The sequence below is a fragment of the Salvelinus alpinus genome, chromosome 36, assembly GCF_045679555.1.
Source record: "Salvelinus alpinus chromosome 36, SLU_Salpinus.1, whole genome shotgun sequence".
NCBI lineage: Eukaryota > Metazoa > Chordata > Actinopteri > Salmoniformes > Salmonidae > Salvelinus > Salvelinus alpinus.
Window position 1 is genome coordinate 13,952,558 of NC_092121.1, and position 19,449 is coordinate 13,972,006.

General features: G+C 43.3%; 2 protein-coding genes across 4 annotated transcripts; one reads left to right on the top strand and one right to left on the bottom strand.

Annotated features, from left to right (window-relative positions):
* Nucleotides 1-3,811: 3,811 nt before the first annotated feature.
* On the top strand, nucleotides 3,812-7,181 carry LOC139565461 (germ cell-specific gene 1-like protein). Its single transcript, XM_071385828.1, has 5 exons — nucleotides 3,812-4,209; nucleotides 5,510-5,557; nucleotides 5,650-5,811; nucleotides 6,234-6,345; nucleotides 6,670-7,181. Exons 1-5 carry the CDS (start codon nucleotides 3,912-3,914, stop codon nucleotides 7,172-7,174), a joined length of 1,125 nt encoding a protein of 374 aa, XP_071241929.1. The 5' UTR covers nucleotides 3,812-3,911; the 3' UTR covers nucleotides 7,175-7,181.
* A 274-nt stretch (nucleotides 7,182-7,455) lies between these two features.
* On the bottom strand, nucleotides 7,456-18,221 carry LOC139564999 (epithelial membrane protein 2-like). Of its 3 annotated transcripts, XR_011672851.1 has the most exons (6): nucleotides 17,770-17,962; nucleotides 12,088-12,170; nucleotides 11,459-11,561; nucleotides 10,516-10,656; nucleotides 9,926-10,427; nucleotides 7,456-9,448 (listed from the first exon to the last, which is right to left on the bottom strand). XR_011672851.1 is itself a non-coding variant. In XM_071384973.1 (5 exons), the coding sequence occupies exons 2-5, from the start codon at nucleotides 12,163-12,165 to the stop codon at nucleotides 10,264-10,266; spliced, it is 486 nt and encodes a 161-aa protein (XP_071241074.1). In that variant the 5' UTR covers nucleotides 12,166-12,170; nucleotides 18,103-18,221; the 3' UTR covers nucleotides 7,456-10,263. The 3 variants fall into 3 exon arrangements, 2 of the variants coding, with proteins under 2 accessions (XP_071241074.1, XP_071241073.1); XM_071384973.1 differs by lacking the exon at nucleotides 17,770-17,962 and adding an exon at nucleotides 18,103-18,221 and having other exon boundaries at nucleotides 7,456-10,427; XM_071384972.1 differs by having other exon boundaries at nucleotides 7,456-10,427.
* Between the last annotated feature and the right edge of the window lie 1,228 nt (nucleotides 18,222-19,449).

Consider the following 19,449-nt stretch of genomic DNA (forward strand, 5'->3'; position numbering starts at 1 on the left):
ATTATAATGCACGGCCTCATGTCACAAGGATCTGTATACAATTCCTGGAAGCTGAAAATGTCCCAGTTCTTCGATGGCCTACATACTCACCAGACATGTCACCCATTGAGCATGTTTGGGATGCTCTGGATCGACGTGTACGACAGCGTGTTCCAGTTCCCTCCAATATCCAGCAACTTCCCCCAGCCATTGAAGAGGAGTGAGACAACATTCCACAGGTCACAATCAACAGCCTGATCAACTCTATTTGAAGGAAATGTGTCGCGTTGCATGAGGCAAATGGTGGTCAAACCAGTTACTGACTGTTTTTCTGATCCTCGCCCCAGTCATGTGAAAGCCATAGATTAGAATTTATTTAAATTGACTGATTTATTTATATGAACTGTGACTATGTAAAATCTTTGAAATTGTTGCATGTTGTGTTTATATTTTTTGTTCAGTGTATTTTCAACCAGAAACTATAAGTGAATAACACAGATCATATTTTTTCCCACGCTTTTACAGCTGTTGTACAATATGATATAAGACACAGGCAAAACAGAATTTTGACTGCGCTGGGCCTTTACATTTCAATTGCGCTACAGCGCAGATCTTCAGCGCTACGGATTGAATCAAGACCTTACAAGAAATAAAATAGTAAAAAGATGCTATTTATTCAGGATGTTCTGAGGAAAAACAGATGGGAGATTTACCATTCTGGTAAAGTTCTATGGAAAGTCTCTCAGAGACTAACTACCAGGAACATGTCTGTGTGGGAATATAATTTGTCCAGGAGTTTCTTATTTGTGAGATGAAATACATCATACGGTGTAATTAATGTTCAAGTGATGTGAAGTCATACATTTTACTTTGAAAGTTGCTGTTGTGCTAGTACACTATATCTGGTACACTATATTCAAACTGGTGGTATTAGGAGAGTGTCGCCAGTTCGAGAGAAAGCGGGAAGACAGGAGGGGTATAAGAGTAGATGAAATGGATGAAAATGAGAACAGATTGAATGGAGTTGTCCACTGTGGATTTAGAGTTGTATCAATAGATTAAAGAAGAGGGGAGCTTAAGGCTTGGTTGAGCACACTGACTTACTGACCAAGCGGTATCACGAAGAGTGACAGCCACACACTCCACATAGGTTAGTGTGAGGGTCAACACCCTGAATCACTGACATGCTATCTGATGGAGAGGAAGAGAAGAGAGAGAGGAGATGGGTAGAGGAATAGGAGTCCATTAAATACTACCACAATCCACACTCACTACATGAAGAACTGAAGGTAAAGAGGAAATAAGACAGGTGGGTCCATTTTCTCTTTCAAATGATCCTTACTGTCTGATGTCAATGCTTATGAATATTTGAGACATTATTTGTTCTATAGGATTAACAGATAAGCTATTTTCTCCTGTAATTGCTGACATGTTCTAGTCCTGCTGGTCTTCCTATCGTTTCGATTTGTATTCTCCCATTCTTTGTCATTCAGTTATATAATTAGGGATGTAATCCGTCTCAAACTATACCTGCCCTCTTGCACAATATACATTTTCGTAAGTATTCAGACCCTTTACTCAGTACTATGTTGAAGCACCTTTGGCAGCGATTACAGCCTCAAATCTTCTTGGGTATGACGCTACAAGCTTGGCACACCTGTATATGGGGAGTTTCTCCCATTCTTCTCTGCAGATCCTCTCAAGCTGTCAGGTTGGATGGGGTGCGTCTCGGCACAGCTATATTCAAGTCTCTCCAGAGATATTCGATCGGGTTCAAGTCCGGGCTCTGGTTGGGCCACTCAAGGACATGCCACCACCATACTTTACCGAAGGGATGGTGCCAGGTTTCCTCCAGACGTGACGCTTGGCATTCAGGCCAAAGAGTTCAATCTTGGTTTCATCAGACCAGAGAATGTTGCTTCTCAGGGTCTGAGGGTCCTTTAGTTGCCTTTTGGCAAACTCCAGGGACGCTGTCATGTGCCTTTTACTGAGGAGTGGCTTCCGTCTGGCCACTACCATAAAGGCCTGATTGGTGGAGGGCTGCAGAGATGGTTGTCCTTCTGGAAGGTTCTCCCATCTCCACAGAGGAACCATCGGGTCGGGTTCTTGGTCACCTCCCTGACCAAGGCCCTTCTCCCCCGATTGCTCATTTTGGCCGGGCGGCCAGCTCTAGTAAGAGTCTTGGTGGTTCAAAACTTTCTTCCATTTAAGAACGTTGGAGGCCACTTTGTTCTTGGGGACCTTCAATGCTGCAGACATTTTTTGGTACCCTTCCCCAGATCTGTGCCTCAACACAATCCTGTCTTGGAGCTCTACGAACAATTCCTTCGACCTCATGGCTTGGTTCTTTCTCTACATGCACTGTCAACTGTGGGACCTTATATACTGTAGACAGTTGTGTGCCTTTCCAAATCATGTCCAATCAATTGAATTTACCACAGGTGGATTCCAATCAAGTTGTAGAAACATCTCAAGGATGATCAATTGGAACAGGATGCACCTGAGCTCAATTTCAAGTCTCATAGCAAAGGGTCTGAATACTTATGTAAATAAGGTATTTCTGTTTTTTTATGTTTTATAAATTTGCGAACCTGTTTTCGCTTTGTCATTTTGGGGTATTTAAATGTTTTTTTTTACCTTTATTTAACTAGGAAAGTCAGTTGAAAACAAATTCTTATTTACAATAACGGCCTACCGGAGAACAGTGGGTGAACTGCCTTGTTCAGTGGCAGAACGACAGATTTTTACCTTGTCAGCTTGGGGATTCAACTACCTCATCCCCATATTGTTATTTATTTTATAAAATGTTTTGCTTCTTTGCACCCCATTATCTCTACTTGCACATTCATCTTCTGCACATCTATCACTCCAGTGTTTAATTTCTAAATTGTAATTACTTCGCCACTACGGCCTATTTATTGCCTAATCTTACCTCATTTGCACACACTATACATAGATTTTTTCTAGTGTGTTACTGACTGTACGTTTGTTTATCCCATGTGTAACTCTGTGTTGTTTGTGTCGCACTGCTTTTCTTTATCTTGGCCAGGTCGCAGTTGTAAATGAGAACTTGTTCTCAACTGGCATACCTAGTTAAATAAAGGTGAAATATATATATTTTTTTTATAAAAAAATGTTTTTTGATCCAGCAACCTTTCGGTTATTGGCCCAACGCTCTAACCACTAGGCTACCTGCATTTTAAAATAAGGCTGTAATGTAACATGTGGGAAAAGTCAAGGGGTCTGAATACTTTCCGAATGCACTGTAAACAGAGTTTATACTGTATTTGGCATTACACTTACTGGAGTCTCTCACAGGCTTTGAAAAAGCACCTACGAATAAGCTACCAGTACGGAAAGTGCTGCTGGCTGCTGGTAAGCTTTCTTGACTCCGACATAAGAGTTTCCCAACACATGGCTAACCTTTGTTTAACCAGCTAAACAGCTGCTCTTAGTGAAAATGTGTTTGGAGTTACCTTTGTAGCTAATAGGCTATGTTAGAGTTTACACTTCCTCTTCCAATTATGTGTGGAGGTCAAAATAAAGTGGGGTGAGGGGTGTCCAAGCAAGGAAAGACATTGGGGGATTAGATTGTTTTCTTTCAGTTGGGTTGTCAATTCCTCTGAATACTTTATATTTTCCGTATGCTCTCTCTCAACTCTCTCTCAACTATCTTAACACTGTTTAAAAGAGATCTGGAGTCGAGCCTCACATTGCAGCCTTTGTCGACGTCCATATCTGATTCCTGTCATGTTAAGCGCTCTGACAGAGTCTCTGTGTCTGAAGTGGCCCCGTCTCCCTTTGTCATTATATAGTATAGACTGAGGGAGTGTTTGACCTGCTGTTGAAAATACAACGTCTCTCTTTCTTCCTCTCTTCTCCCCCTCTCTAACACCTCCTCCCACCCCAGGTTCCCTCTCTCTCCCTTCATCATGTCGTTTCTGTCCAGGGTGCGGTCCCCCAAGCTCACCTTCTTCCAGACGCTAGTGTCTCTGGTCCTGGGGGCCATGGCCCTCTTGTCGTCCTACTGGTGTGAGGGCAGTCAGAAGGTCCCCAAGCCCCTCTGCTCTGCCAATAAACTGACCAAATGCATACCTGTGCCCGGGGTCTCGCATAACTCCACCTCCATCCAGTTCTCCTGGGAGACGGGGGATGACCGCTTCGTCTTCCCTGCCTTCCATGCAGGCATGTGGATGAGCTGTGAGGAGAACATCTACACTGACGCCTGGGGTGAGACTTTGGGGGGTGAAAATTGATGGTTGGAACTTTAATACCTCTAGGATTGTTCACAAGAGTTGAATATAGTGGGTTCAAAGTGGGGGAGTTGCAGTCACACAGTAATGTAACAATGGGAAGCGAGGATCAAAATGAAAATAATCACTGGTGAGATTAAACGCAATGAGAGTCCAGGTACTGTGGTGTGTGTGTGTGTGTGTGTGTGTGTGTGTGTGTGTGTGTGTGTGTGTGTGTGTGTGTGTGTGTGTGTGTGTGTGTGTGTGTGTGTGTGTGTGTGTGTGTGTGTGTGTGTGTGTGTGTGTGTGTGTGTGTGTGTGTGTGTGTGTGTGTGTGTGTGTGTGTGTGTGTGTGTGTGTGTGTGAGAGCTCTTGCACTCTATAAAGAGGATTATTATCGGTGCTCTGTTCAGGGGGATTTAGATTCTAACAGCATGACTCAATTATGGATCATGATCAGATAGAGAGAAAGGTTTATATTATTCAACCCCCCGCCTTGACTGGACTCAACACCCTAAAGCTGGGTCTGGAGAAGACTTGATAGAGCTAATTTGTCTCCAAATTAATCATTTATATGTTGGATTCAAGTCTCCATCTTAACCAAATATCTAAATGAAAGAATAGGACTAGATCTAATTCAATAAAACTTTAAATGCACTTATTTAGTCCTGTTCTTTAACTTAAAGTGTTGGTTTAGATGGAGACGTGAATCCAACATGTTAATGATTAACTTGAAGATTACATTTCAAATCAACCAAAGCTTGAAACCCTAGGCCTTCACTGTATGTGTTGTCTATCTTTTGGTTGAATTGAAACAAAAGCTGTTGATGACTTTGCAGATGCTATACAGGCCTAAAAAGTATTAGTGATGATATATGACTTATAAAGTATGGTTACATTTCATTTTCTCTGTTAAACCTACCTTTTAATGTAATTTAACTGCAATCCAGGTCATTTGGTTCTGCTGTTAGATGAAACACAGTGATAACACAATCTGTAGTACAAATAAAACAAAAATCAGACATTTGGTTGTGCTTTTAGATGGTTGAAAGCACAGTGATAACACATTGGAAAAACATTTGGCTGTCTTTTTGAATCGGTGAATATAGGTTGTCTAAACCAAATATTACCCTTTTATCCAAGTTGAAAGGACGTGGTGTGCCCATTGGGTAGAAAGGTTTTCTCAAGGACCACTATTCCTGATACTATGTACGTAATCTGTCCCACACAGAAATGTACCTTGTCTGATAGAGGATCATGATTTTATTAATGAAATAGCTATGTCTTTTCTTTTTTAGAGGAAAAGTGTCGCAGTTTTCTTTCTTTAACTCCAGGAGGTGAAAAAGGTAAATTATTCTGCAGTGTCAAGATTGTATGTTGGTACACATTGCACAGTCATGACATAGTTGTACTGTAATCGTCCTCTCTCCCCCTGCAGGAATGTTGTGGTTGTCGGTGTCAATGGAGCTCATGTATGTTGGGCTGCTGTGTATCAGCTGTGTGCTGCTGTCTCTTCAGTTGTGTCTGGATGCCTTTTGGCCCTCACAGATCTGGGGACAGCTCCTCAATGCCTACTCTGCAGTCTTCACTATATTAGGAGGTACACATTTTAATTTAGATTCTATCTTTTTTGATCAATTAGCACAGGGTTTCCCAAACTCGGTTCTGAGTCGTCGTCACTACAGCTGATTCAAATAACCAACTAGTCATCAAGCTTTGATTATTTGAATCAGCAGTGTAGTGCTAGGGCAAAAACCAAAACGTGCATCTGGGGGATGGCCCCAGAACTGAGTTTGGGAAACCCTGATATAGCAGAAGCTCTTATGCAGAGCAACTTACAATCAGTGTGTCCCAACTAAGGTAGATAAGACAACCACACATCACAGTCATTGCAAGTAAAACTTTCTTTAATAAAGCTATTAGCGAAATCAGTGCTTGTATGAGAAATAAAAATGTCTCTCTGATGGAATCCACATAAAAGCTTTCAATGTCTGCCATTGAATCTCTGTTTTATTCTCTTAGGGTTACTGGGAATGGTGGCTCACATGATGTTCATGCAGGTGTTTCAGACTACTGCCTCTATGGGTCCAGAGGACTTCAAACCACACAGCTATGGCTACTCCTGGGGCTTTTAGTGAGTCTGCACGCACACACACACTGTTTACTACAGTACCACTACTTATTCTCTGATCTTCAGTGTGTTCTCCTGATTCTTTGGTCTCCAAGAGCAAGTGGGCTTAAGTGTTTACATTTTCCCCTTTAAATAAGAGAGATATCTCAAGGACTCTCATGAGGCCTGGGCTCCTGTTAAAGACCTCTGTACATCTCAAATAGATTATTGCAATATCACATATGCCTTGTAGCAATTGTGTTTTAGTAAGATAAGGGTATGGAATATGTTTGCAACAGTAGGCTTGCACACATGGGTTCAGATTAACACACCATTTTTCTGTCTTAGTGTGGCATGGCTGGCCTTTACCTGCTGCATGTTGTCAGGAGTCTCCACCCTCAACAACTACACCAAGAAGACTGTAATGGAGCGGAGGCGCAAAGCCCGCCTGTACCCCCCTCGATTCCCTGACATAGAGCCCCTGCTACCCCCGGCCCCCTACTACTGCCCTCCGCCCCCTCACCCCTGCATGTCCCCACCATCCCCAGAACTCTCACCCCTGTCACCCTACTATGACTCCCCTTCACCACCCCCAACCTCATCACCCCATCCACTCACCCACTCCCTCTCCCTCCCCCACTGCTACACACTCCCCCACCCTGAATACTTCCCACCTCCCCCGTCCCACCCTGCTCCCCTGTCCCCCTATCACCGCCACTCCCTCCCCTCTCCCTCCATCTCTCTGCCCCTCTCCGTCCACAGTTACACACCCCAGTACTACTCAGAGGACAGGGGCAGAGAGATGGAGGAAGAGGGGAGGGAGTACTCAGATGAGGAGTACAGCCCACTTTGACTGTATGTGTGTGATACTTACCTATGAGCCAACATGCATTTGGATTTTGACAGAGCAAATCAGTGTGAAGTAGTCTGAAGCTCTCGGTCTACTTGTATGCATGCTGTCAATAAAACTTGGTGAAAATGTGCAGAGTGATTTCATTCACAGACTAGTATGCCTTCTGTTAGTTTCACTGTGGTGTCCCTCTACCAGTGACTAGGTATCATTCATCTTCCTGCAATCTGTCCTCCTTCACCGATTATGATTCATATTGAATTGTTTAGCAATGACAGGAGAAATTTCATTTAAATCAGGTTTAATTACAAATTATTATCATTATCATACTGATAAGAAATAGTAACAAAAATAAAATTGCATTAGACATACAAAGCATAATGTGGAACCAAACATGTTCATATTTACACATATATCTCAATGTGCAGCGAGCAAATATGCTCTGTCAGATTTCAAGGCACTCAAGATCTATCCGTCTGTTGGTTTGTCTGTCAGTCCATGGGTGTGTCTGGGGGATAGGTTGATTCAGACAAATGGATGTTAATCTACACTATAAGACTAATGGTACAAAGCATAAAATAATTGGCAAAAATAATTACATAACTAAAAAGGGGAGGGGTCCAGTTAGCAGTGAGGTTAGTACTAATGTTCCATGTATGGACATTGGCAAATACATTATATTCTTTGTCTTATTCAGCACACTATAGTAGGGCTGTAAGTCAAACGGGGTAATGATCGTTGACAGTTTCCGAAATTGGATTCTGTTTGCGGCACTCTAGTCAATTCATTCTTCTATTTGGTTTTGAGAGTTTTGGCATTGTTTTATTATGAGCCTAATTGAGAAATAAATCAAATGTAAGCAAGAATAGTTCAGGACTATGATTCTGAAATAATGAGATACTGTCGGTCTATACTCTGACTCCCCTATACCTTCAACAAATATAATGAGGGCTATAAAAGTTTCATTAACTTTGAAAATGTTGTCCCACGTTATATTGAAAACTAAACATGGACTTGGTAATATGTGGGCAGGACAGGTAAGTTACTGCTATGTGGGCAGGACAGGTAAGTTATAGCTATGTGGGCAGGACAGGTAAGTTATAGCTATGTGGGCAGGACAGGTAAGTTATAGCTATGTGGGCAGGACAGGTAAGTTATAGCTATGTGGGCAGGACAGGTAAGTTATAGCTATGTGGGCAGGACAGGTAAGTTATAGCTATGTGGGCAGGACAGGTAAGTTATAGCTATGTGGGCAGGACAGGTAAGTTACTGCTATGTGGGCAGGACAGGTAAGTTATAACTATGTGGGCAGGACAGGTAAGTTATAGCTATGTGGGCAGGACAGGTAAGTTATAGCTATGTGGGCAGGACAGGTAAGTTATAGCTATGTGGGCAGGACAGGTAAGTTATAGCTATGTGGGCAGGACAGGTAAGTTATAGCTATGTGGGCAGGACAGGTAAGTTATAGCTATGTGGGCAGGACAGGTAAGTTATAGCTATGTGGGCAGGACAGGTAAGTTATAGCTATGTGGGCAGGACAGGTAAGTTATAGCTATGTGGGCAGGACAGGTAAGTTATAGCTATGTGGGCAGGACAGGTAAGTTATAGCTATGTGGGCAGGACAGGTAAGTTATAGCTATGTGGGCAGGACAGGTAAGTTATAGCTATGTGGGCAGGACAGGTAAGTTATAGCTATGTGGGCAGGACAGGTAAGTTATAGCTATGTGGGCAGGACAGGTAAGTTATAGCTATGTGGGCAGGACAGGTAAGTTACTGCTATGTGGGCAGGACACGTAAGTTATAGCTATGTGGGCAGGACAGGTAAGTTATAGCTATGTGGGCAGGACACGTAAGTTATAGCTATGTGGGCAGGACAGGTAAGTTATAGCTATGTGGGCAGGACAGGTAAGTTATAGCTATGTGGGCAGGACAGGTAAGTTATAGCTATGTGGGCAGGACAGGTAAGTTATAGCTATGTGGGCAGGACACGTAAGTTATAGCTATGTGGGCAGGACAGGTAAGTTATAGCTATGTGGGCAGGACAGGTAAGTTATAGCTATGTGGGCAGGACAGGTAAGTTATAGCTATGTGGGCAGGACAGGTAAGTTATAGCTATGTGGGCAGGACAGGTAAGTTATAGCTATGTGGGCAGGACAGGTAAGTTACTGCTATGTGGGCAGGACAGGTAAGTTATAACTATGTGGGCAGGACAGGTAAGTTATAGCTATGTGGGCAGGACAAGTAAGTTATAGCTATGTGGGCAGGACAGGTAAGTTACTGCTATGTGGGCAGGACAGGTAAGTTATAGCTATGTGGGCAGGACAAGTAAGTTATAGCTATGTGGGCAGGACAGGTAAGTTATAGCTATGTGGGCAGGACAGGTAAGTTATAGCTATGTGGGCAGGACAGGTAAGTTACTGCTATGTGGGCAGGACAGGTAAGTTATAACTATGTGGGCAGGACAGGTAAGTTATAGATATGTGGGCAGGACAAGTAAGTTATAGCTATGTGGGCAGGACAGGTAAGTTATAACTATGTGGGCAGGACAGGTAAGTTACTGCTATGTGGGCAGGACAGGTAAGTTATAGCTATGTGGGCAGGACAGGTAAGTTATAACTATGTGGGCAGGACAAGTAAGTTATAGCTATGTGGGCAGGACAGGTAAGTTATAGCTATGTGGGCAGGACAAGTAAGTTATAGCTATGTGGGCAGGACAGGTAAGTTATAGCTATGTGGGCAGGACAGGTAAGTTACTGCTATGTGGGCAGGACAGGTAAGTTATAACTATGTGGGCAGGACAGGTAAGTTACTGCTATGTGGGCAGGACAGGTAAGTTATAGCTATGTGGGCAGGACAGGTAAGTTATAGCTATGTGGGCAGGACAGGTAAGTTATTACAATGTAAATCCATATGTTTAGACACTTCAGTGGGAACCAAAAGAGATACATGAATCAAAATTCAAGCCAGAAAATATGTGGATAACAACTCTCCCCTTTTGTATCCCACACTCATATCCATACCTAATTGTACAAAAAACGATCAGATCGTAAGATATTGAGCCTGTCCCTTGGGTTTGGGCTAGTCTTCTGCTTCTAGTTTGCGGTCTTCTTTCGCAGGACAAAGTAGATTATACTGGAGATGAAGGTGAACGCAAAGGAGATCCAGGCCAGAATGAAGGAGTGGCCATACCAACCATCCGATTCATTATTGTGAAAGATGTCTGTGTAGATGGAGGCAGCGATCATGATGCACAGGCCTGGAGGGAGGGAGGGACAAAGGTCAAGCAAAGACAGAACTAGTTGTTTAACAGGTTGAAGATTGAAAGTGTTTAGGGCAATACTTACAGGCTAGGAGCTGGAAGATGCCAGAGAAGGTGAATCTCTGTCCCTTGGACAGAGTGAAGAGTTGTCCCACAAACACAAACAGGCCAAGGGAAGAGAATATGCAGGCCAGAATGGAGCTAGCCTGTACTGCCTGGAGGTATTCTGTAGAGGGAGACAGAGACAGACACTGAGTAAGGACTATTTACAGAACAGACACACCCAGAAATTAACACCATGTTAACAAAATAGTGTTGTGTCACACTCTGGAATGCAGAGGTGAAAGGGGCAGTTCTGTTTTTTAGAGACACAATGAAAGTATTTTAATCTGGAAAATTGTGTGCTAAGGAATATTTATGAGAGGATTTAAGACGAGTTCATTTCATAGGTTGTAAAAGGGTTTCTCAGCAATCAAATAAAACACTTTATGAGAGATACAACATTGCTACATACATACATACTTTTGACCACACATTCACTAAAGGTCTACACACAGACTCAATGTATTTGTAATGCACTTTTAAGCAAATCTGAACCTCCCCACCAGCCCCAACCCTGTCTCCGATCCTGCCACACCCTCTGTTCAGTTTCCTCTATGAGAAAATGGCATTGTTCTCCCTCGTTGGGCAATAGAGTGCTTACTGATCAATCATGCTTCACACGAACAGACACACAGAGACAGGTTAGATGACAGGCTTAGTCTGACAGTTGTTATGGAGCTCTACCCTGAATTCAACCAAACATCCAGCTCAGTAAACCCACATCCTGGAGAAACTACACTGTTCCTGTTTCTGTGCTGCAAAAATGTATATCTTGGGGTGACATGAGACACTAATTCACATGTAGGATGATATTTACATATACTGTATATCCAGGAGCAATGCTAATTCCCTGCAGTGCTGTTTTTTTTCCACAGAGAATGTTTCCTTACATTTTAGCCCAGCGGTTCAGTATGGCCCAGGCTTACCTTGATGGTAGTGGCCGGGGAGATCGTTGGAGCTCCAGGTTCCATTGGTCAGTATCCACCTGGCCCACACATCAGTGGACACGGTTTTTGTCATCCACCAGGCCTGGACAGGACAGAGAGGAGAGATAGTCAATGGACATCCACAGGTTCATGTGTTGTGTTGTAAGATGCATTTGGATGTCCAGGCACAGGGATAACAGTCAATGGGTTGAATGTACATCGGTAGAACGTAGCAGCATACCACAGCAGCCAGGTATGCTCCTCTCACTACAACAGTCCTTTTAACACTCACTGGAATCCCACACACGAACAAGAGCATGTATATGCAGCCACATTGTTGACGATAAAGCACAGGTACACACACACACACTCAGAGTGATGAAACACTGGCCAACCTGTTTGTCACCTATCTTCTTTCAGGGGTGAGAGTGAGCTCAGAAATGTAGTCCAGAATACCAAAGTGGAACACTGACAGAACAGCACCAAAGGCCTGAGCCAATGAGGGCTAACATAGCATGCTTTCATCTTTTGATTCAACACCCCACAGACATAGTGAAAGAGATGTGCACTCATGTGTAGCTCCACAGGGCTATGTCAACATGAAGAGAGCTAAGTGGGGGATTACTTACATTGTCGATAGTTGCCACTAGGAGGAGGATGATGCTGGTGAGGTGAAGGAGGAAGATTCCGGCTAGAAGAACCAACATGATGACTGAGAGAAAGACAGAACAAGGGAGAGGGAGAAAATATATATATTTTGTTAAAAGTTGGTCGAACACTTCCTCGTTCTATACCATATCAAACAAAGGGAGACTGGGGGACACAGACACTGTCACAGGGCTTAACATGAGTGACAGGAATCAGATACTCTATTGTTTTGTATTCTTGCTGTACAGTGTCCTTTGGTTTCTTGAAAGTTGCTTTAAATCTCATGTATTTGTATTATTAAATATTATTAGATATGGATGTTGACAAAGGCTGCACTGTGAAGCTTGGCTTCAGCACTTTGAAACAGGCAGTCATTAATGATGGAAGGTCTGAGTCTGCACCCCCTCGGGGTGCGGCTTTATAACTCCTGATGGGTTATAGCCACACACACTAACAGAAATGGAGGGAGGCGTGATACAAAATGAATCTAAAGGATTCAGAGGAAGAGATTTGAGATAGGACATAGTGATTGGTCAAGCCAGGTAGTGATAGGCCTGGGAAACAGAGAGCGAGAAAATCAGAGGGATAAAGAGGGAAATGTCAGCAGGAGATGAGTTGTAACTTGTTTGCAGCTTGCAACAAACCGCCACTCCTTAAAATAACTGCACAAAATACCTACTCCCCTGCCTGCCCCACCTCCCCCAAATAAACACATACACACACCTTAACCCAGGGGTTCTCAACTTCATGGGGCCGGGGAACCCTTTTGTGATAGTAAATTCATCATGTACCGTACCCCCCCCCCCCCATAATCAGAACACAACTCAAGTTAGATGTGGCAGAGAGAGAACTTTTCAGTTTTAAAGATTAAATTACACTACATTTATGTAAAAGTATTGTGGATACCAATATCCATGTGAGCTTCCCAGGCCCATGTTGCCCGGAGTTAAGAACATATTGTAGATGAATAATATTGCATTGTGTTGTATTACAACCCCTAAACTTACTCCACAGATCCCTTGGACATTTTGTTTTATTTTTACATCTGTTGTTGTTAGTAATATTCATATAATACAATTTATGTTTTAAATATAAATATATATATTTTGTTAAAAGTTGGTTATATATATATATATACAGTGGGGAGAACAAGTATTTGATACACTGCCGATTTTGCAGGTTTTCCAACTTACAAAGCATGTAGAGGTCTGTAATTTTTATCATAGGTACACTTCAACTGTGAGAGACGGAATCTAAAACAAAAATCCAGAAAATCACATTGTATGATTTTTAAGTAATTAATTTGCATTTTATTGCATGACATAAGTATTTGATACATCAGAAAAGCAGAACTTAATATTTGGTACAGAAACCTTTGTTTGCAATTACAAAGATCATACGTTTCCTGTAGTTATTGACCAGGTTTGCACACACTGCAGCAGGGATTTTGGCCCACTCCTCCATACAGACCTTCTCCAGATCCTTCAGGTTTCGGGGCTGTCGCTGGGCAATACGGACTTTCAGCTCCCTCCAAAGATTTTCTATTGGGTTCAGGTCTGGAGACTGGCTAGGCCACTCCAGGACCTTGAGATGCTTCTTACGGAGCCACTCCTTAGTTGCCCTGGCTGTGTGTTTCGGGTCGTTGTCATGCTGGAAGATCCAGCCACGACCCATCTTCAATGCTCTTACTGAGGGAAGGAGGTTTTTGGCCAAGATCTCGCGATACATGGCCCCATCCATCCTCCCCTCAATATGGTGCAGTCGTCCTGTCCCCTTTGCAGAAAAGCATCCCCAAAGAATGATGTTTCCACCTCCATGCTTCACGGTTGGGAGGGTGTTCTTGGGGTTGTACTCAACCTTCTTCTTCCTCCAAACACGGCGAGTGGAGTTTAGACCAAAAAGCTCTATTTTTGTCTCATCAGACCACATGACCTTCTCCCATTCCTCCTCTGGATCATCCAGATGGTCATTGGCAAACTTCAGACGGGCCTGGAAATGCGCTGGCTTGAGCAGGGGGACCTTGCATGCGCTGCAGGATTTCAATCCATGACGGTGTAGTGTGTTACTAATGGTTTTCTTTGAGACTGTGGTCCCAGCTCTCTTCAGGTCATTGACCAGGTCCTGCCGTGTAGTTATGGGCTGATCCCTCACCTTTCTCATGATCATTGATGCCCCACGAGGTGAGATCTTGCATGGAGCCCCAGACCGAGGGTGGTTGACCGTCATCTTCAACTTCTTCCATTTTCTAATAATTGCGCCAACAGTTGTTGCCTTCTCACCAAGCTGCTTGCCTATTGTCCTGTAGCCCATCCCAGCCTTGTGCAGGTCTACAATTTTATCCCTGATGTCCTTACACAGCTCTCTGGTCTTGGCCATTGTAGAGAGATTGGAGTCTGTTTGATTGAGTGTGTGTACAGGTGTCTTTTATACAGGTAACAAGTTCAAACAGGTGCAGTTAATACAGGTAATGAGTGGAGAACAGGAGGGCTTCTTAAAGAAAAACTAACAGGTCTGTGAGAGCCGGAATTCTTACTGGTTGGTAGGTGATCAAATACTTATGTCATGCAATAAAATGCAAATTAATTACTTAAAAATCATACAATGTGATTTTTGGGATTTTTGTTTTAGATTCCGTCTCTCACAGTTGAAGTGTACCTATGATAAAAATTACAGACCTCTACATGCTTTGTAAGTAGGAAAACCTTCAAAATCGGCAGTGTATCAAATACTTGTTCTCCCCACTGTATATATATATACAGTGGGGAGAACAAGTATTTGATACACTGCCGATTTTGCAGGTTTTCCTACTTACAAAGCATGTAGAGGTCTGTCATTTTTATCATAGGTACACTTCAACTGTGAGAGACGGAATCTAAAACAAAAATCCAGAAAATCACATTGTATGATTTTTAAGTAATTAATTTGCATTTTATTGCATGACATAAGTATTTGATCACCTACCAACCAGTAAGAATTCCGGCTCTCACAGACCTGTTAGTTTTTCTTTAAGAAGCCCTCCTGCTCTCCACTCATTACCTGTATTAACTGCACCTGTTTGAACTCGTTACCTGTATAAAAGACACCTGTCCACACACTCAATCAAACAGACTCCAACCTCTCCACAATGGCCAAGACCAGAGAGCTGTGTAAGGACATCAGGGATAAATTGTAGACCTGTACAAGGCTGGGATGGGCTACAGGACAATAGGCAAGCAGCTTGGTGAGAAGGCAACAACTGTTGGCACAATTATTAGAAAATGGAAGAAGTTCAAGATGACGGTCAATCACCCTCGGTCTGGGGCTCCATGCAAGATCTCACCTCGTGGGGCATCAATGATCATGAGGAATGTGAGGGATCAGCCCAGAACTACACGGCAGGACCTGGTCAATGACCTGAAGAGAGCTGGGACCACAGTCTCAAAGAAAACCATTAGTAACACACTACGCCGTCATGGATTAAAATCCTGCAGCGCACGCAAGGTCCCCCTGCTCAAGCCAGCGCATGTCCAGGCCCGTCTGAAGTTTGCCAATGACCATCTGGATGATCCAGAGGAGGAATGGGAGAAGGTCATGTGGTCTGATGAGACAAAAATAGAGCTTTTTGGTCTAAACTCCACTCGCCGTGTTTGGAGGAAGAAGAAGGATGAGTACAACCCCAAGAACACCATCCCAACCGTGAAGCATGGAGGTGGAAACATCATTCTTTGGGGATGCTTTTCTGCAAAGGGGACAGGACAACTGCACCGTATTGAGGAGAGGATGGATGGGGCCATGTATCGCGAGATCTTGACCAACAACCTCCTTCCCTCAGTAAGAGCATTGAAGATGGGTCGTGGCTGGGTCTTCCAGCATGACAACGACCCGAAACACACAGCCAGGGCAACTAAGGAGTGGCTCCGTAAGAAGCATCTCAAGGTCCTGGAGTGGCCTAGCCAGTCTCCAGACCTGAACCCAATAGAAAATCTTTGGAGGGAGCCGAAAGTCCGTATTGCCCAGCGACAGCCCCGAAACCTGAAGGATCTGGAGAAGGTCTGTATGGAGGAGTGGGCCAAAATCCCTGCTGCAGTGTGTGCAAACCTGGTCAAGAACTACAGGAAACGTATGATCTCTGTAATTGCAAACTAAGGTTTCTGTACCAAATATTAAGTTCTGCTTTTCTGATGTATCAAATACTTATGTCATGCAATAAAATGCCAATTAATTACTTAAAAATCATACAATGTGATTTTCTGGATTTTTGTTTTAGATTCCTTCTATCACAGTTGAAGTGTACCTATGATAAAAATTACAGACCTCTACATGCTTTGTAAGTAGGAAAACCTGCAAAATCGTCAGTGTATCAAATACTTGTTCTCCCCACTGTATATATATATACACACATTTTTTTTTATATATATTTTGAGATCTGGCTGTGAACCCACTGCAAGCCATTGCTAGTGGGTTTGAATGACCCCACTTTGAGAACCCCTGCCTTAACCAATTCAGATTAGCTAGGCAGCTCAACTCAAAATATTGATAAACAATCTCAATTCACCAATTACAATGGCCATTATTTGATTTATTCATTCAGTAAAGATCATAAACAATACAAAAAAAGCTGAATGACTGTTTGAATGGCCATTGTCAGTAGAGAGAAGGCAAGATTGCTTGATGCTTGTTCTTCCTAAATACAATCTTATTGTGAGAACAACTCACGGATACACTTTAGAGTTCCTTCCCACCCCTACTACTGGCAATAGAGCGGCTTGGGATCTGGTGGGTGTGGAGAGAGTGAGGCGAGAGCCAGTCTGGAATGCAGAGAACCTCTCTGGGATAAAGGGCTGGTCTGGGTTGGGTCCAAACATGTGATCTACATCAACACTGACCCACCCCAAGTTGTTTCCCGCCCATGTACACTTCAAAATGACTGTAATTGGGAACAAGTACTTCTTAATTAGCTCAACTGTGTGTAAATATTTGAGTACACAAAAGATGGTCTGTGTAATTTCTCATATGAGAGCTTCTCATCTAAGTGCTGAAGAGACAAATAAAGAGGGAACTCGAGCTAGTCTTAGACAATTAAACCTCTGACTGTCTGAGCTGACAGCCGCTGAGGGAAGTTTAGCCCTGTTCTGTTATGTGAAGGAAATAAAAAGTACACCCTATCCAACCTCAGTAGTTTGCCAGAGTCACAGAGAGTAAACACTGAATTCATGACAAACTCCCTTCCTTCTAGGATGGAGCATAGTTCCATCATGCACTCAGTTACCTACCAGAAATTACAGGATAGGTTTCATGGGCTAAAGCGTGTACATTATGAACTTTAACTAAATGTATACTTAAAGTTTCAGAATTGCAGTGCATTTGGATTTTCACCTTGTAATGTTTGTTTCAGAACCAGCTACCTGATCAATTACCTGAACACGCCCACACTGAACTTACCTGGCAAAGGAATAAACTACCAGTATCATTTGCATTAAAAAAGACGTGCTAGCTACAATTCTAATTAATTCACGCCCCTACTGACTGTGTGCAATTTTATTAGTCTTGAGAGTAATAAAATAGAAGGCAGGCATATAGGCTATTATGTAGGCTATTATATAGGCTATTATCATTTAAAAAACACACGAAGAGCATGTCAAAGAGTTGAGAGTTCTGAAAGAGAACACAAATATTCAACTTACTTTTTGATGGTAGCCTTTCTGTTGAAGCCCAATTCCTTCTGCTCTCTACGTTCCAAATGTCAGACTCAGCCCTCGCCGCCAAGGAACGCACAAACACTCACAACCACACCTCCACCCACTTCCCTCCCTCTTTTCCGAGTCCACACCCCACCAAAATCTCTCACTCCTTTTTTCTCCCTCTCTCTCTCTCACATGCATGCAATTACCCAAAAGCCACTATTTCAACAACTTTGTGGTGGAATATTTGTTTTTCATGTTCTAGCTATGTCTTTGTCACTCTGTCTATTTAGGCCATTATATACATGAGTACTCAGAGGAAGCACACTGACTCACCCACTGATGTTTGGGGAACTCCCCAAATATTGTCATGAATTCAAATCCCTGCTGCCATGGAAACTCAGTAGTAGCCAGAGCGACCACATTGTTGCTGTTGTATCTCCACACACTGACGTGGTGGGTGTAGTGTTTCTGCCTGATCCCCACCCACTCTCTCTATTCCCCCTCCAAAGCTCTCTCTCCGGGAGGATAGTCAGGATGAAGGAATGTAGTTGGTTGGGAGGGAGGGAGGGAGAGGAGGAGATAACAAGTGCAAGTCATAGCCTGAGAGAGAGAAAGAGAGAGATTGTGTGTTTGCATGAGAACGAGTGAGAGAAACCAGTTTCCCACAAGTACAACTTATATTCACACTTGATTGATAGATATAGTGCACTATCTAGGACAATAGTCTGCCAATATAAGTAGGGTGAAAGAAACCTACTTCTATTGACCTCTGCTGAGGTAATGTGCTACATACAGAGTGCCTCAGCAGCCTCAGGTGATGTCACAGGGTAATGATAGGGTTTCAGACATGTTTGGCCAAGTGACTCTCAGACCTCAAAGTATTATCCACCGGGCACATCACATACTGGGTTATTGGTGGATACGGTTCCACAAACAGCATTCCTCACTTGGGTCAAAGTCAAGGAATGCGGAGTAACCTCTAAAGATGTACTGCAGACTCCCCACACGAAACACTAAGGCTGTGACTGTCACAAAGCCAATAGGATACACCCTAGCCCCTAGGGGGACAGGCAACTCAAATACTGGGCCTCAAATATAGAAAAAGGCATGGGAATATAGAAATGTTGTCTAGCCTGCCTCTTCCCAGGGTGTATCGACCCCACCTACCTGACAGGTGAGGTAAGCTAGCTTGGGTACAGTGTGGCCTACTATATATCCCTGCTGCCTCTGTCTGCCTATGGAAGCTGGTCCCGAGCTGGGCAGGGCCCCAGTGAAATTAACAAATAACATGCCTGTGTAGCTTTTGAGAGTACCAATGGGATCGTTTCATCAACAATCAGCCCTTCGTTTCCCTTCCTTAATCAAAACGGGAAAAACCAGAGCCCATAAAGCAGGGGTGTCAAACTCATTCCATGGAGGGCCAGGTGTCTGCCGGTTTGTTTTTATCTTTTCAATTAAGACCTAGACAACCAGGCGAGGGGAGTTCCTTACTAATCAGTGACCTTAATTAATCAATCAGGTCGAGTGAAAACCTGCAGCCACTCGGCCCTCTGTGGAATGAGTTTGACACGTGCCCTAAAGGCAGACTGGAACAGTTGTGATATTGTTTGAAGTGTTGTATGTACACTATTAAGAACGTGTTCGCTCCTTCATATTCAAGGCAGATCCAAGGTGGGTCTA

Bases quoted from the DNA above. Each gene is read 5' to 3' on its own strand.
- LOC139565461 (XM_071385828.1), top strand. From the start codon at position 3,912: ATGTCGTTTCTGTCCAGGGTGCGGTCCCCCAAGCTCACCTTCTTCCAG. The intron at 4,210-5,509 runs GTGAGACTTTGG...TTTCTTTTTTAG, and splicing joins CATCTACACTGACGCCTGGG to AGGAAAAGTGTCGCAGTTTT. The intron at 5,558-5,649 runs GTAAATTATTCT...CTCCCCCTGCAG, and splicing joins AACTCCAGGAGGTGAAAAAG to GAATGTTGTGGTTGTCGGTG.
- LOC139564999 (XM_071384973.1), bottom strand. From the start codon at position 12,165: ATGTTGGTTCTTCTAGCCGGAATCTTCCTCCTTCACCTCACCAGCATC. The intron at 10,657-11,458 runs GTAAGCCTGGGC...CTCCCTCTACAG, and splicing joins CCCCGGCCACTACCATCAAG to AATACCTCCAGGCAGTACAG. The intron at 10,428-10,515 runs GTAAGTATTGCC...CCCTCCCTCCAG, and splicing joins CATCTTCCAGCTCCTAGCCT to GCCTGTGCATCATGATCGCT.